The 17,985-nt window shown below is 39.4% G+C and overlaps 1 protein-coding gene across 10 annotated transcripts in view; it reads left to right on the top strand.

The window, feature by feature from the left end:
- LPXN (leupaxin) overlaps positions 1–17,731 on the top strand; it is a 50,726-nt gene extending 32,995 nt beyond the window's left edge. For 6 of the 10 annotated variants that reach the window (XM_058438717.1, XM_058438719.1, XM_058438715.1 and 3 more), the window contains exons 7-8: positions 16,339–16,487; positions 16,808–17,731. In XM_058438717.1, the coding sequence (XP_058294700.1) occupies positions 16,339–16,487; positions 16,808–17,077 (419 nt within the window). In that variant the 3' untranslated portion in view covers positions 17,078–17,731. The remainder of the gene's footprint in view (positions 1–16,338; positions 16,488–16,807) is intronic. The other 4 variants (XM_032152950.2, XM_058438713.1, XM_058438714.1 and 1 more) reach the window with 3 other exon arrangements.
- The last annotated feature ends 254 nt before the right edge of the window (positions 17,732–17,985 follow it).

Here is a 17,985-nt window from a genome sequence, read left to right as displayed (position 1 = left end):
TTCTAATGGTTCTTTAGACTTTCAACCAGTCCTGTTTCTAGCCTTGAAGAGTATCTCATGCATTCAGTTCCTGAGCCCCTCTGATGTTATCGTATTCAAGATGGCTTGATTTTTATTGGCCTCTCCCATCTGTGGAGACATAAGTTCCAGTTTTCTTATTTATGTTAAGCCAGTTACCACTCTTATGATCTACTTTAAATTCTTGAAAATTTAGTTAATATCTCATCTGGTGGCATATCCTTTACTTTTTTCTCTTTCCTTATGGCTCTTTATAATTTACATAATTCCTTAACTGTCATGTTAATGATGTTTCAGGAGAGAGTAAAGAAAATCCCATGTGTTTAGGCCCTTTACTAATATGGAGACTTTCCTAAATATCAGGCATATTATTATGTATATGGTTAAAAATAATTTATATGATGCCACCACAGTCGTGACAGCAAGTTTATTCAACATTTTACCTAGTTATAGATGAGTCTCAGGTAGGTAAAGTGATTTTCTTAAAGTCACACAGTTAGGAAGTTGAAGAGGCAAGATTTCAACTTGGGTATCATTTCTGCAAGTTCCATGTTTTTTATAAAACATCACAACTGCCTTTTGACTGGAACTCAATTCTTCTTCTGCTGTTGGATCTCTTTACTTTTGTGGTACCAACACAATATGCTTTATTTGAGAATAGACCCAGATACAGTGGCACTGACATAATCCACTAGCAAAGTGCTCTGTAGTAATTTGCTTGTTCACTGGAGCTTGCTCAGTGCTTTTTCACAAATCATTAGGTATTTCATTTCTAGATGGTATTTTACCTAAGCAGCATTTTTCATTGACACTTAATCCAAATCATATTAAAATATTTCACAATAAATTTATATTGTACTGGTAGCCATAAAAGTCTGAGAATTAGTTGAGTACAACAGTCAGCAAGTGAATACTGTATTGCCCATGGATCATTATGATGGAGAAGTTGCCTGAAAGCGGAACAACAGGACATAGGCATATTCCAAGTAGAGACATAAGTTAGATACACACACACAAAAATATCCAATCCATAGGATGACTAGAAAGCACCATTAAGGTAGCTAGTTCTCATTTTCTTGACTCAGGCCCCTTCTAGACAGACAGGGCTGACAGGGTCATTTATGGCTTTATATAAACATGAAACAACACTTAAAACATATTTATACATAAAGTCACATGACAAAAAGTGACATTTATTGATCAGAAGCTCCACTTGGGTTGTATTTTCCTTTTTAGGCCTGGCTTTCTGTAAAAAAGGTCTCCTGCCATATGATCAGTTCATTAATTAGGTGTCATCCTGCCTCACCCCAAGTTACATAGTCACAAAGAGTTTCTATAAAGACAGTTTAACCTCTGAGCCTCCTGGGAAATTAAATTCATCTGCATTTTTTTCATCTTTAAGGCTCAAGTCATTGGTCCTTGGCTTCCTCCCACAGGGATGAGCTCTTCAATTTCTACCTGTGTTTCTTTTTAATTGTTCATTATCCAGGTCATGCAGGTGCTTCCTAATTTCCCCTGTGGCTAAGAGGCTCACCAGAGTATAAACACTCTCCCTCTTTTTGTGGCACTTTTAATTGTCAGTATTTCTCATTCTTCCTCTAGAGGTAATTGGTCCCAGAGAGATCCTCCAAGAAAGCAAGAGCTGAAACTTTCTTAATTTATTAGATTATGAAATGCAGGGGTATCACAGCAAGTTTGGGTGATTGCTTTTGATTTCTCTCCTGAGACTTACCCAAGTTGAAACAGAGGCTGTTACTCCCCTGCTATCCCACTCTTGAAACCAGCTGTCCAGCAGATGCCTAGATAAGGGTCATTTCTCAGATAGTTGGCATGTCTTACAGTTTTCTCAAGTAATGCCTGCCTGCAGGCAAGCTCAGTTTTGTGTCATTTGCTTTATGCAGCATCAGCATCACCTGGGGACTTTTAGAAACGCAAAATCTTGGGCCCCATCCCAGACCTATTGAGTCAAAAATTCAGGGTGGAAGACCCAGCAATCTGCATTTTATCAAGTTCCCAGATGAATAATGCACACTAAAGTTTGAGAAACACTATTATGCTACACAAAATTGAGACAGGTGGTTGCAGGTATTAGTTTTTCTTAAATAGTAGGACTTACGGTATTCAGTTTCCCTTGAATAGACCTTAGACATCATTTGACAGAGTAAATAAAAAGTAAAGTGAGCTCTTCTGTGTCTCAGGGGTTTAGAGGAAGAACACAGGACAGCATATAAAATTACTAGTTTAGATTCAGATCTGTAGGCCTCAGAATTCTGCTAAATTGTCTGCTTTTTAAAGGAAGCAAAGTTGAACAAAGCAAGGCATGTGAAAAAGTGACGAGGTAATGGAAAAACTGCAGCTGTATGGTTTGGGTCCCAACACCTGGCTGCTTCTATTGTCATGTTGTGATCTGGCTGCTATTATCAAAGCTGATTTCTAGAAATAGTGTTTTCTAGATAGTCTGCTTTACAGAACACTGTGCATGCCTTGCTTACATACTGTCTTAGTGGGGAAGAGGTAGAACTCTCATATTTACAAAATTATTGGGCTATGACATTTGTGCTCAGCTGATACTGTCAGTTCCCACAGAGAGGTCAAAGTCAGGATGCATTTAAGTTAGAGGTATGACATTGAAGTTAGGCTTTGAAGTTAGGCCTAGATTTGAATCTCAGCTCCTCTACTGACTAGTCAGGTGTAAATTCTCTAAGCTGTCTTTTCGCATTTGTTAAATGGGGCTAAAGCCTACTTCAGAAGGTTGCTCTGAAAAAATCTCATTTTCATTTAGTAGTATAGATAGAGCCTTCAGTGGAACCAGTACAATGCAGATGCTCCATAAATGGGATTGCTGATAATATAGTCTTCATTTTAGGTGTCTCTCTAAGTAAATACTAAGGAGGGATTCTTACATAAAGGTTAATCTATTTATGCATATTCTAGTCAAGGCTGAAGTGAGACTCTAAACTGCAATATACCTGGAGCAGATGATCTCAATTTTGCTATTGTAATATTTTTCTTATGTCTGCTCATCCAGTAGATATTTATTGAGCAACTACTATATATGTGTCAGGCATTATTCTAAGTACTAGGGATATAGTGACAAAAAGGAAAGTTCTTGCCCTCATGATTAATGTATTCTGGTGGAGGAGACAAACAGTAATCAAACTAGCCAACTAACTACTACCTACTCTGCATAGCGAGAGAGAGTGATTAGGTAGTATTTGAGACACAGTGGTTGAGTCACTTGTTCTCTTAAGCAGACCCCTGAGGTAAGCAAAGGACTAAGCCATTTGGGTATCTCAGGGAAGTGAGTTTCAAAACAGAGCAAATATGTCACTTGAATAAGTGCTTAAGGATTAATTAGTTAATTTTTTTGTAAGTGTAAAGACAATAAAAAGACCTTGCAGAAATTTTTGTTTTTAACTTATTACCCTATTAACCTAAAGCAATACAGAAAACTTTTCCTACCAATGTTTTTCTATATTTATTCATATATGTGTGCACATGTAAGTTATTGTGTGCCAAAAATTCTTTTTTTATACTTAAGCATTTCTCCATGTTGTTTCATCATAGTTTCATAATAGTTTTATAATAATTTTAACATTATCAGTTATTCCATTAGGGATTTATGTAAATAAACAAAAAATAAAATGCTATATGCCTAAAGATTTTCACTGAAGCATTATTATAGTTCCAAACATTGGAAACAACTAAATGTATTAACAATAGTATCATATTTAGATTACTTCTGGTGTTTAGTAGTACTATAATAAATATCATTAAACATAATGTTTTCTTCCTTTGAATTATCTGTATTAATTAATTCCTAGGACTTAGATGTCTACATCTTTTTTAAAAAAAACCTTGATATAGATTATCAAGTGACTCTCCAAAAGAATAATATGGTTAATATTGTTACCAGGAATATATGAATATATGGATCATTCCATATATCTTCTAGTATTGAGTATATTTATTTAACACGTTTTTACTACTTAGCTAAAATTAGGAATTCAACTACTAATTAGCAAAAATTACAACTTCATTGTTTTCTTTTGAGTTTCCTGACTTACTCATGATGTCCAACATATTATTATTAAAAGCATTTATTTTGCGGCTATTTGTTGATTTGTGAGGTGCACTTGTTTTAAAAGGTTTTAAAAAGCAATCACCATGAGTTTCTCATTCTCAGTGTAGCTCCATTACCTGGACATGGGATCAGTAAGCCTCAAGCCAAGAATTTTCTTTTTTTTTTTTTTTTGAGACGGAGTCTCGCTCTGTCGCCCAGGCTGGAGTGCAGTGGCGAGATCTAATATATGTCTTAACAGTGAAAATTTCATGTATTAAAGAGAAAGTTCTTATACCTCAGCAAATTGCTTTTTAAATGTTTTTATTATAGTACAGTCTAAACATAAATGTGCTTCCTTACCTAGCTTCAATAAGTATAAGTGTTTTGCCAAATGGATTCCTCTATTAACCTTCACCCATCCATCCACATTTTTTCTTGCTGGAATATTAAGAAGCAAGTTTAGAAGTCATGTAATCTCATCATTAAATACTTCGGCATGCATCACTTTTGGCTGAGAAGGTCTTTTTAAAAACTACCTTTAAACCAAATACCGCATGTTCTCACTCATAGGTGGGAATTGAACAATGAGAACACATGGACACAGGAAGGGGAACATCACACACTGGGGACTGTTGTGGGGTGGGGGAGGGGGGAGGGATAGCATTAGGAGATATACCTAATGCTAAATGACGAGTTAATGGGTGCAGCAAACCAACATGGCACATGTATACATATGTAACAAACCTGCACGTTGTGCACATGTACCCTAAAACTTAAAGTATAATAATAAAAAAAAAACTACCTTTATGCTTAACAAATTAAGAATTCCTTATTATCATTTACAATTCCTATTCAAATTTCTAAGAAAATGTCACAGGCTTGGTTTGCTTGAATTGGGATCTCAGCAAGGTCAATGCATTGCATTTGGCTGTTTTGTCTCTCAAATTAAAAAAATTCTATTGTTAGTCCTCTCTTTGCTGCTTTTTTATACCATTGATTTGTTAATGAATCCAGAACCTATATCCCATAAAATATCCCATATTCTCTATTTGACTGGCTGCTTTCTCATGATACTGTTTAACTTACTTGCCTTACTCCTGCCCCCATCTCCTATATTTTCCTTAAACTATTAATTTAGACCTAAAGATGACTAGGTTTAGGTTCAGTTTTCGGGGGTCTGGATGACAAGAATAGGTTTCAGGTGGTGGGTGCAGTATACTTCTTATTAAATCACGTCAAGAGGTGTATAATGACTGGCTGACCACTTTTATTGATACTAACATTGACCACTAAATTTAAGCAGTGTCATCCTGATCCCTCTATTTTAAAGTTCCCCATTGATGACTATTACCTAAATCCAATGGAATAGGTAGTAAAATGCTGAATTTTCTATTATTCCTTCTATATTTATTAGCTGAGTTCTACAAAAACTTTCTATCATCAGTTATTGGGTTATCTTGGAATATATCTCATACAGGAAAGGTGAGATAAGTGTTTGACACTTTCTATTAATAAGAGTAATTATAAGGGTAATGAATGGGTTCATCAACAATATCCAGTGGAGACTAATAAATTTTTATTTTTAAAAAAACATTATGAACTCATGGAGTTATATATACTTGGTATAATTTGATCTAGTGAATTAGTTATTTTTTAATGCTCAAATTTTTTTATCTGAGGTCAGAAGTAGCCCCTTCAATTTAGTTACTGTATCTTTCTGATATGATCCCAGTAATCTTCCTATTTCCTTGGCACAACAAGATATATCAGGCCTATCTTGTCAACTCTGCCACATACTTGGAATCATCCATTTCTCCAAAAGGACTGCTTCATTGAGGATATTTAAAAATTAGGAGTGTTTTTTATTTCTGGGATGTCATTTCTTCTAGGTTTTTCAGTGGACAGAGATTCAGATCTACTTTTTAAGGTTTTTAAATTTTATAGAGACAGGGTCTCATGCTATTTCCCAGGCTAGAGTGCAGAGGTGCTATCATAGCTTGCTACAGCCTTGAACTCCTGGACTCAAGCAATTCTCCCACATCAGCCTTCTGAGTACCTGGGACTACAGATGTGTACCACCAGGTCTGGCTAATTTTTAAAAATTTTTGTAGAGAGTGGGTCTCACTACATTGCCCAGGGCTTGTCTCGAACTCCAGGCTTCAACCAGTCCTCCCACCTCAGCCTCTCAAAGTTCTGCGATTACAGGCAGGAGCCACTGTGCCCAGATAGAATCTGCTGTTGTTTTTTTTTTTTTTTTAAAGAAAAGTAAGTCATGAGTTCATACTAATATATCTGATATAGTGTAATGATAATAGTTTTTTGTTTGATTTGTTTGATTACTTGTGTCTTTTTAATGCTGGAAATCTTGCTTTCCAAAGGCATTAATATAATTATTTGCTTTATTATGCAACCTACCTGTAATAATTTCAAAAAATACGTAAATATTATAAATGAACCAATTATTTTTATTGTGTATATATATTGTATTATTTTATTGTATATTTTTAAGGTACACAACATGATATTTTGATATACACAGTGAAATATTTACTACAGTTAGGCAAATTAACATATCCATCCTCAGTCATAGTAACCCTTTTCATGTGTATATGGTAAGAGCATCAGAATTTACTCTCAGCAAATTTCCAGTATATATAAAAACAGTTTAAGATTTCTTTGTAGCTTGTTTTGTCTTTGGAGTGCATCATTAGGACTGTACACTCTGAACACTATCATTTAAAGTTACTTAAATGAACTATTTCATTTTTATTATTATTATTATACTTTAAGTTCTGGTGTACGTGTGCAGAATGTGCAGGTTTGTTACATAGGTATACACGTGCCATGGTGGTTTGCTGCACCCAACAACCCATCATCTACATTAGGTATTTCTCCTAATGCTATCCCTCCCCTAGTCCCCTGCCTCCATCAGGCCCCAGTGTGTGATGTTCCCCTCCCTGTGTCCATGTGTTCTCATTGTTCAACTCCCACTTATGAGTGAGAACATGTGGTGTTTGGTTTTCTGTTCCTGTGTTAGTTTGCTGAGAATGATGGTTTCCAGCTTCATCCGTGTCCCTGCAAAGGACATGAAGTCATTCTTTTTTATGGCTATATAGTATTCCATGGTGTATATGTGCCACATTTTCTTTATCCAGACTATCATTGATGGGCATTTGGGTTGGTTGCAAGTCTTTGCTTTTGTGAATAGTACCGCAATAAGCATAAGTGTGCATGTGTCTTTATGGTAGAATGATTTATAATGTTTTGGGTATATACCCAGTAATGGGATTGCTGGGTCAAATGGTATTTCTGGTTCTAGATCCTTGAGGAATCACCACATAGTCTTCCACAATGGTTGAACTAATTTATACTCCCACCAACAGTGTAAAAACATTCCTATTTCTCCATATCCTCTCCAGCATCTGTTGTTTCCTGACTTTTTAATGATCACCATTCTAACTGGTGTGAGATGGTATCTCATTGTGGTTTTGATTTGCATTTCTCTAATGACCAGTGATGATGAGCTTTTTTTTTCATATGTTTGTTGGCTACATAAATGTCTTCTTTTGAGAAGTGTGTGTTCATATCCTTCAGTCACTTTTTGATGGGGTTGTTTTTTTTTCTTGTGAATTTGTTTAAGTTCTTTGTAGATTCTGGATATTAGCCCTTTGTCAGATGGATAGATTGCAAAAATTTTCTCCAATTTTGTAGATTGCCTGTTCACTCTGATGATAGTTTCTTTTGCTGTGCAGAAGCTCCTTAATTTAATTAGATCCCATTCGTCTATTTTGGCTTTTGTAGCCATTGCTTTTGGTGTTTTAGTCATGCAGTCTTTGTCTATGCCTATGTCCCGAATGGTATTGCCTAGGTTTTCTTCTAGAAATTTTATGGTTTTAGGTCTTACATTTAAATCTTTAATCCATGTTGAGTTAATTTTTGTATAAGGTGTAAGGAAGGGGTCCAGTTTCAGTTTTCTGCATATGGCTAGCCAGTTTTCCCAACACCATTTATTAAATAGGGAGTCCTTTCCCTGTTGCTTGTTTTTGTCAAGTTTGTCAAAGATCAGATGGCTGTAGATGTGTGGTGTTATTTCTGAGGCCTTTGTTCTGTCCATTGATATATATATCTGTTTTGGTTCCAGTACCATGCTGTTTTGGTTACTGTAGCCTTGTAGTATAGTTTGAAGTCAGGTAGCATGATGCCTCCAGCTTTGTTCTTTTTGCTTAGGATTGTCTTGGCTATGCGGGCTCTTTTTTGGTTCCATATGAAATTTAAAGTAGTTTTTTCTAATTCTGCAAAGAAAGTCAATGGTAGCTTGATGGGGATAGCATTGAATGTATAAATTACTTTGGGCAGTATGGCCATTTTCATGATATTGATTCTTCCTATCCAGAAGCATGGAATATTTTTCCATTTGATTGTGTCCTGTGTTATTTCCTTGAACAGTGGTTTGTAGTTCTCCTTGAAGAGGTCCCTCACATCCCTTGTAAGTTGTATTCCAGGGTATTTAATTCTCTATAGCAATTGTGAATGAGTTTCACTCATGATTTTGCTGTCTATTATTGGCGTATAGGAATGCTTGTGAGTTTTGCACATTGATTTTGTATCCTGAGACTTTGCTGAAGTTGCTTATCAGCTTTAGAAGATTTTGGGCTGAGGTGATGGGGTTTTCTAAATATACAATCATGTCATCTGCAGAGACAATTTGACTTCCTCTTTTCCCATGTGAGTACCCTTTATTTCTTTCTCTTGCCTGATTGCCCTGGCCAGAACTTCCAACACTATGTTGAATATGAGTGGTGAGAGATGGCATCCTTGTCTTGTGCCAATTTTCAAAGGGAATGCTTCCAGTTTTTGCCCATTCAGTATGATATTGGCTGTGGGTTTGTCATAAATAGCTCTTATTATTTTGAGTTACGTTCCATCAATACCTAGTTTATTGAGAGATTTTATCATGAAGGGGTGTTAAATTTTATCGAAGGCCTTTTCTGCATCCATTGAGATAATCGTGGTTTTTGTCATCGTTTTTGTTTATGAGATGGATTATGTTTATTGATTTGTATATGTTGAACCAGCCTTGCGTCCCAGGTATGAAGCCGACTTGATCGTGGTGGATAAGCTTTTTGATGTGCTGCTGGATTCAGTTTGCCAATATTTTATCGAGGATTTTCACATTGATGTTCATCACGGATATTGGCCTGAAGTTTTCTTTTTTTGTTGTGTCTCTGCCATGTTTTGGTATTAGGATGATGCTGGCCTCATAAAATGAGTTAGGGAGGATTCCCCCTTTTTCTATTGTTTGGAATAGTTTCAGAAGCAATGGTATCAGCTCCTTTTTGTACCTCTGATAGAATTCTGCTGTGAATCCACCTGGTCCTGCACTTTTTTTGGTTGGTAGGCTATTAATTACTGCCTCAATTTCAGAACTTGTTATTGGTCTATCCAGGGATCCAACTTCTTCCTGGTTTAGACTTGGGAGAGTGTATGTGTCCAGGAATTTATCCATTTCTTCTAGATTTTCTAGTTTATTTGCACAGAGGTATTTACAGTATTCTCTGATGGTAGTTTGTATTTCTGTGGGATCAGTAGTGATAACCCCTTTATAATTTTTTTGTGTCTATTTGATTCTTCTCTCTTTTTTTCTTTATTGGTCTGGCTAGTAGTCTATTTTGTTGATCATTTCAAAAAACCAGCTCCAGGATTCATTGATTGTTTGAAGGGTTTTACTTGTATCTATCTCCTTCAGTTCTGCTCTGATCTTAGTTATTTCTTGTCTCCTGCTAGCTTTTGAATTTGTTTGCTCTTGCTTCTCTAGTTCTTTTAATGTGATTTTAGGGTGTCGATTTTAGATCTTTCCTGCTTTCTCTTGTGGGCATTTAGTGCTATAAATTTCCCTCTACACACTGCTTTCAATGTGTCCCAGAGATTCTGGTACTTTGTGTCTTTATTTTCGTTGGTTTCAAATAACTTCTTTATTTCTGCCTTAAATTTTCTTATTTACCCAGTAGTCATTCAGGAGCAGGTTTTCAGTTTCCATGTAGTTGTGCAGTTTGGAGTGACTTTCTTAATCCTGAGTTCTAATTTGATTGCACTGTGGTTTGAGAGACTGTTTGTTATGATTTCTGTTCTTTTGCATTTGCTGAGGAGTGTTTTACTTATAATTACATAGTCAATTTTTGAATAAATGTGATGTGGTGCTGACAAGAATGTATATTCTGTTGTTTTCGGGTGGAGAGTTGTATAGATGTCTATTAGGTCTGCGTGGCCAAGAGCTGAGTTCAAGTCCTGAATATCCTTGTTAATTTTCTGTCTCATTGATCTGTCTAATAGTGACAGTGGGGTTAAAGTCTCCCACTATTATTGTGTGGAAGTCTAAGAGTCTTTGTAGGTCTCTAAGAACTTGCTTTATGAATCTAGGTGTTCCTGTATTGGGTGCATATATAATTAGGATAGTCAGTTCTTCTTGTTGAATTAATCCCTTTACCATTATGTAATGCCCATCTTTGTCTCTTTTGATCTTTGTTGGTTTAAAGTCTTTTTTATCAGAGACTAGGATTGCAACCCCTGCTTTTTTTTTTCTTTCCATTTACTTGGTAAATATTCCTTCATCCCTTTATTTTGAGCCTATGTGTGTCTTTGCACGTGAGATGGGTCTCCTGAATACAGCACACCAATGAGTCTTGCCTCTTTATCCAATTTGCCAGTCTGTGTCTCTTAATTGGGGCATTTAGTACATTTATATTTAAGGTTAATCTTGTTATGTGTGAATTTGATCTGGTGATTATGATGCTAGCTGGTTATTTTGCCCGCTGGTTGATACAGTTTCTTCATAGCATCTATGGTCTTTACAATTTGGTATGTTTTTGCAGTGGCTGGTACCAGTTATTTTTTTCTGTGTTTAGTGCTTCCTTCAGGAGCTCTTGTAAGGCAGGCCTGGTGGTGATAAAGTCTCTCAGCATTTGCTTGTCTGTAAATAATTTTACTTCTCTTTTGTTTATGAAGCTTAGTTTGGCTGGATATGAAATTGTGGGTTGAAAATTCTTTTAAGAATGTTGAATATTGGCCCCCACTCTCTTCTGGCTTGTAGGGTTTCTGCCAAGAGATCCGTTGTTAGTCTGATGGGCTTCCCTTTGTGGGTTACCCAACCTTTCTCTTTGGCTGCACTTAACATTTTTTCCTTCATTTTTGTCCGAAATTGGTGGGTTCTTGGTCTCACTGACTTCAAGAATGAAGCTGCGGACCCTCACGGTGAGTGTTACAGTTCTTAAAGATGGTGTATCTGGAGTTTGTTCCTTCTGATGTTCAGACATGTTCGGAGTTTCTTCCTTCTGGTGGGTTTGTGGTCTCGCTGGCTTCAGAAGTGAAGCTGCAGACCTCCGCGGTGAGTGTTACACCTCTTAAGGTGGTGCATCTGGAGTTGCTCGTTCCTCCCATCTGGAGTTGTTCATTCCTCCCAGTGGATTAGTGGCCTCGCTGGCCTCAGGAGTGAAGCTGCAGACCTTTGCGGTGAGTGTTACAGCTCATAAAGACAGTGCGGACCCAAAGAGTGAGCAGCAGCAAGATTTATTGCAAAGAGTGAAAGAACAAAACTTCTACAGTGTGGAAGGGGACCCAAGTAGGTTGCTGCTGCTGGCTCGGGCAGCCTGCCTTTATGCCCTTATCTGGCCCCACCCACATCCTGCTAATGGGTGCATTTTACAGAGAGCTGATGGTCCATTTTACAGAGGGCTGATTGGTCTGTTTTGACAGGGTGCTGATTGGTGCATTTACAATCCCTGAGCTAGACACAGAGTGCTGATTGGTGCATTTACAATCCTCTAGCTAGACACAAAAGTTCTCCAAGTCCCCACTAGATTAGCTAGACACAGAGCACTGACTGGTGCATTTACAAACCTTTAGCTAGACACAGAGTGCTGATTGGTGCATTTACAATTCCTGAGCTAGACACAGAGTGCTGATTGGCACATTTACAATCCTCTAGCTAGACATAAAAGTTCTCCAAGTCCCCACCCCACTCAGGAGCCCAGCTGGCTTCGCCTAGTGGATCCCGTGCCAGGGCTGCGGGCAGAGCTGCCCGCCAGTCTCGTGCTGTGTGCCCACGCTCCTCAGCCCTTGGGCGGTCAATGGGACTGGGCGCCGCGGAGCAGGGGGCGGCATCTGTCGGGGAGGCTTGGGCCGTATGGGAGCCCACCGCGGGGGGGCTCGGGCATGGCGGGCTGCAGACCCCAAGCCCTCCGCCACAGGGAGGCAGCTGAGGCCCGGCGAGAATTCGAGCATGGCATGGGTGGGCCGGCAGTGCTGGGGGACCCAGCGCACCCTCCGCAGCTGCTGGCCCGGGTACTAATCCCCTCACTGCCTAGGGCCGGCAGTGCTGGCCGGCCACTCTGAGTGCGGGGCCTGCTGAGCCCGTGCTACCTGGAACTCGCGCTGTACCATGAGCACTGCATGCAGCCCCAGTTCCTGCCCATGCCTCTCCCTCCACACCTCCTCGCAGGCAGAGGGAGCTGGCTCCAGCCTCAGCCAGCCCAGAGTGGGGCTCCCACAGTGCAGCGGCAGGCTGAAGGGCTCCTCAAGCACGGCCAGAGTGGACACCAAGGCCAAGGAGGTGCCGAGAGCAAGCAAGGGCTGCTAGCACATTGTCACCTCTCAATTTCAACCTTGGTGAATCTGATGATTATGTGTCTTGGGGTTGCTCTTCTTGAGGAGTATCTTTGTGGTGTTCTCTGTATTTCCTGAATTTGAATGTTGGCCTGTCTTGCTAGGTTGAGGAAGTTCTCATGGATAATATCCTGAAGAGTGTTTTAAAACTTGGTTCCATTCTCCCCATAACTTTCAGGTACACCAGTCAAACGTATATTTGTTTTTTTCACTTAGTCCCATATTTCTTGGAGACTTTATTCATTCCTTTTCATTCTTTTTTCTCTAATCTTTTCCTCTTGCTTTATTTCATTAAGTTGACCTTCAATCTCTTATATCCTTTCTTCTGCTTGATCGATTCAGCTATTAATACTTGTGTATGCTTCACAAAGTTCTCGTGCTGTGTTTTTCAGCTCCATCAGGTCATGTATGTTCTTCTCTAAACTGGTTATTCTAGTTGGCAATTTGTCTAATCTTTTTTCAAGGTTCTTAGCTTCCTTGCATTGGGTTAGAACATGCTCCTTTATAAAGCTTGGAGGAGTTTGTTATTACCCACCTTCTGAAGCCTACTTCTGTCAGTTCATCAAACTCATTCTTTGTCCAGTTTTGTTCCCTTGCTGGTGAGGAGTTGTGATCCTTTGGAGAAGAGACGTTCTGGTTTTTGGAATTTTCAGCCTTTTTGCGTTGGTTTCTCCCCATCTTCATGGATGTTTCTACGTTTGGTCTTTGAAGTTGGTGACCTTCAGATGGAGTGTCTGAGTGGATGTCTTTTTTTGTTGATTTGATGCCATTCCTTCCTGTTTGTTAGTTTTCCTTCTAACAGTCAGGCTTCTCTGCTACAGGTCCACTGGAGTTTGCTGGAGGTCGACTCTAGACCCTGTTTGCCTGGGTATTAGCAGCAGAGGCTGCAGAACAGCAAAGATTGCTGCCTGTTCCTTCCTTTGGAAGCTTCATCCCAGCAGGGCACCCACCAGATGCCAGCTAGAGCTCTCCTGTATGAGGTGTCAGTTAGCCCCTACTGGGAGGTGTCTCCCAATCAGGAGACACAGGGGCCACGGACCCACTCAAGGAAGCAGTGTGACCCTTAGCAGAGCTCGAACCCTGTGCTGGGAGATCTGCTGCTCTCTTCAGAGCTGTCAGGCAGGGATGTTTAAGTCTACTGAAGCTGTGCCCACAGCCACCCCTTCCCCTGGGTGCTCTGTCCCAGGGAGATGGGGGTTTTATCTATAAACCCCTGACTGGGGCTGCTGCCTTTTTTTTTTTTCAGAGATGCCCTGCCCAGAAAAGAGGAATCCAGAGAGGCACTCTAGCCACAGCAGCCTTGCTGAGCTGCGGTTGGCTCCACCCAGTTTGATCTTCTGAGTGGCTTTGTTTACACTGTGAGGGTAAAACCACCTGCTCAAGCCTCAGCAATGGTGGACACTTCTCCCCCCACCAAATTCTAGCATCCCAGGTCAAGCTCAGACTGCTGTGCTGGCAGTGAGAATTTCAAGCCAGTGGATCTTACCTTGCTGGGCTCCATGGGGGTGGGACCTTCCGAGCCAGACCACTTGGCTCCCTGGCTTAAGCCCCCTTTCCAGGGAAGTGAACAGTTCTGTCTTGCTGGCATTCCAGGCGCCTCTGGGGTATGAAAAACAAAAAACAAAAAAACTCCTGCAGCTAGCTCAGTGTCTGCACATACAGCCGCCCAGTTTTGTGCTTGAAACCCAGGGCCCTGGTGGCGTAGGCACAAGGGGGAATCTCCTTGTCTGCGGTTTGTGAAGACCATGGGAAAAGCACAGTATCTGGGCCAGAGTGCACTGTTCCTCACGGCACAGTTTCTAATGGCTTCCCTTTGTTAGGAGAGGGAGTTCCCTGACCCCTTGTACTTCCCGGGTGAGGTGACACCCCACCCTTCTTTGGCTCACCCTCAATGGGCTGCACCCACTGTCCGATCAGTCTCAATGAGATGAAGTGGTTACCTCAGTTGGAAATGCAGAAATCACCTGCCTTCTGCGTCGATCTCGCTGGGAATTGCAGACCTGAGCTGTTCCTATTCAGTCATCCTGCCAGCAATCTCCAAATTATTTATTTTATTGCTCATGTCATCAGTTTGATATACAGTTAATTTTCTTCAATGTGATTCAATTTTTTAGGGATTCATATTTTTCCATTTTAATTTTTTTACTTTTTTTTTCTTTGTTTTTTTGAGACAGTCTCACTATCTCCCAGGCTGGAGTGCAGTGGCGCGATCTTGGCTCACTGCAAGCTCTGCCTCCTGGGTTCACGCCATTCTCCTGCCTCAGCCTCCCAAGTAGCTGGGACTACAGGCACCTGCCACCACGCCTGGCTAATTTTTTGTATTTTTAGTAGAGACGGGATTTCACCATGTTAGCCAGGATGGTCTCGATCTCCTGACCTCGTGATCCACCCACCTTGGCCTCCCAAAGTGCTGGGATTACAGGTGCAAGCCACTACACCCGGCCAATTTTTTCACTTTTTAATTATGTACAACAATAATTGAAACCATACATATACTTAGGAGCTCCTTGTATTAGCTATGTTTTTCTGGAATATAATTAGCAAATATTTTCTTCAGACTGTTCTTTGTTTATGGTGATTTTTTGACATGTGTAAGTCATTCAGATATATTTTTATGTAGCTAAATTTATTAATACTTAACTTGCTTTTGGAATTTGGGCTCTATTTATAACAGTTTTTCTATTTCCACATTAAAGAGGAATACATCATTAATGACAAGATATGAAATTCAAATGCACACATTAAAAAAACCCTAAGTATCATTAGCCTTTCGGGAAACACAAATCAAAACTACCATGAGATAACATTGTATAGATAGATAACATCCATTTGATTGATTAAAAAGGAAATATATGGATATATCAAGTGATGTAAAGACTGAGGAATAACTGGGATTTTCATACACTGCTGGTAAACAATAAAAATAATATACCCACACAAAAAATAAAAAAAGAGGAATACATCTATTTTTAATTCAAATATATGGTATGAGTCATTGTGTTTAGATCTTGCATCCATTTGGAAATTATTATTTAGTAGTATTTTATTTTAAAATATCAGACACTTTTTTTCTTCCCAGATGCTGTTTTAGATATTAGAGATATAATGGTGACAAGATCAACAATATCTAGTTTCTCTCAGAGCTAATGTTCCTGTAAGGAGAGACAGACCACAAAGATGATTTTAGATAAAGGTAAATGCCATAAAGACAATGAAAGAAGATGATGTGACGAGGAGGGACTGAAGAGATGCCTCTCTGATAAGATGATATTTGAGTGATTCTTGCATCACATGAAGAGGGCAACTATATCAGGCTCTGGGACAGAACTATCCAAGCTGAGGGAATACTTAATACAAAGGCACTAAGGAGCAATAGCCCCTAACACTTATTAAATGTTTACTATGAACCAGACACAATGCCAAAACACTTCATCTGCATTATCTCATTTATTTCTTACAACTACCCTTTGAATTAGGTAATGATAATCATCCTATTTTGAATATGAGGACACTGAGATTGAAAGGGCCTCCTCTCAGTCTCCAGTGTAGCTTTCAGGGCTCAACCTGCAACAGTTGAATTCCTGATTTTATCTCTCCAGGCTTTCATGAGAAGGACAAGAAGCCATATTGCCGAAAGGATTTCTTAGCCATGTTCTCACCCAAGTGTGGTGGCTGCAATCGCCCAGTGTTGGAAAACTACCTTTCAGCCATGGACACTGTCTGGCACCCAGAGTGCTTTGTTTGTGGGGTCTGTATAATCACTTTTCTTTTGGACTTAGGGAAAATCAAGGGTTCTCCTCTCTGAGAGGAAGAGCTGCAGTTAGTGAAAGGGTTCACAGTCCTGAATGAGGAATGGATGTGGGCATCCTAAAGGAGAAATGAGATACAGATCCATTTGCTTGTCTGTTTTGCAAGCGGGCAATCCAGTCTCCGTTTGTCAAGAACCTGAGGGAAATTCCTGTAGCTGGCAGGTAACTGGCAGGAATTTCAAGGCTGAAAATTTTACTTTGCTGACATTTTACCTCTTAACATTTGCATTCCTTTTCTCTCTCTTCTCTCTACCCCTAGGACTGCTTCACCAGTTTTTCTACTGGCTCCTTCTTTGAACTGGATGGACGTCCATTCTGTGAGCTCCATTACCATCACCGCCGGGGAACGCTCTGCCATGGATGTGGGCAGCCCATCACTGGCCGTTGTATCAGTGCCATGGGGTACAAGTTCCATCCTGAGCACTTTGTGTGTGCTTTCTGCCTGACACAGTTGTCGAAGGGCATTTTCAGGGAGCAGAATGACAAGACCTATTGTCAACCTTGCTTCAATAAGCTCTTCCCACTGTAATGCCAACTGATCCACAGCCTCTTCAGATTTCTTATAAAATTTAAACCGAGAGAGGAGAGGAAAGGGTAAATTTGCTGTTACTGACCTTCTGCTTGATAGTCTTATAGAAAAAGGAAAGGTGATGAGCAAATAAAGGAACTTCTAGACTTTACCTGACTAGGCTGATAATCTTATTTTTTAGGCTTCTATACAGTTAATTCTATAAATTCTTTTTCTCCCTCTCTTCTCCAATCAAGTACTTGGAGTTAGATCTAGGTCCTTCTATCTAGTCCCTCTACAGATGTATTTTCCACTTGCATAATTCATGCCAACACTGGTTTTCTTAGGTTTCTCCGTTTTCACCTCTAGAGATGGCCCTACTCATATCTTCTCTAATTTGGTCCTGATACTTGTTTCTTTTCAAGTTTTCCCATTTCCTTGTGGCTCACTGTCTTACAATCACTGCTGTGGAATCATGATACCACTCTTAGCTCTTTGCATCTTCCTTCAGTGTATTTTTGTTTTTCAAGAGGACGTAGATTTTAACTGGACAACTTTGAGTACTGACATCATTGATAAATAAACTGGCTTGCGGTTTCAATAACTCATTGTCATATTTTTTTGGGAGATAAACTTTCTGCTTCCCGTGTTATATACTAGGCACTATGTACAATTAAGATTATATCATACCTCTTGTTTCCTTCCATCCAATGTACACTTTAAAAATTTTAATCGGAAGAAATTAAAAGGAGGGCCTCCTTTTCACTAATTTTTCTTTTTAGTTTGGTCCCATAACCATTTTATTTTCTAGACTTCGATGATTGAATCATTTTTTTAAATGACAAAGCTTCTTAAAATTGTTTTTATTACTTTGTTTACAGAAGGAGAAACCCTGGCTCTCCATTAGATACCTTACAAATTCATTTCTT

The sequence above is a fragment of the Hylobates moloch genome, unplaced genomic scaffold (assembly GCF_009828535.3).
Source record: "Hylobates moloch isolate HMO894 unplaced genomic scaffold, HMol_V3 SCAFFOLD_5, whole genome shotgun sequence".
In the NCBI taxonomy this organism is placed as follows: domain Eukaryota; kingdom Metazoa; phylum Chordata; class Mammalia; order Primates; family Hylobatidae; genus Hylobates; species Hylobates moloch.
Note: the sequence above shows the minus strand (reverse complement) of the source record. Positions and strands in the feature narration are given on the sequence as shown.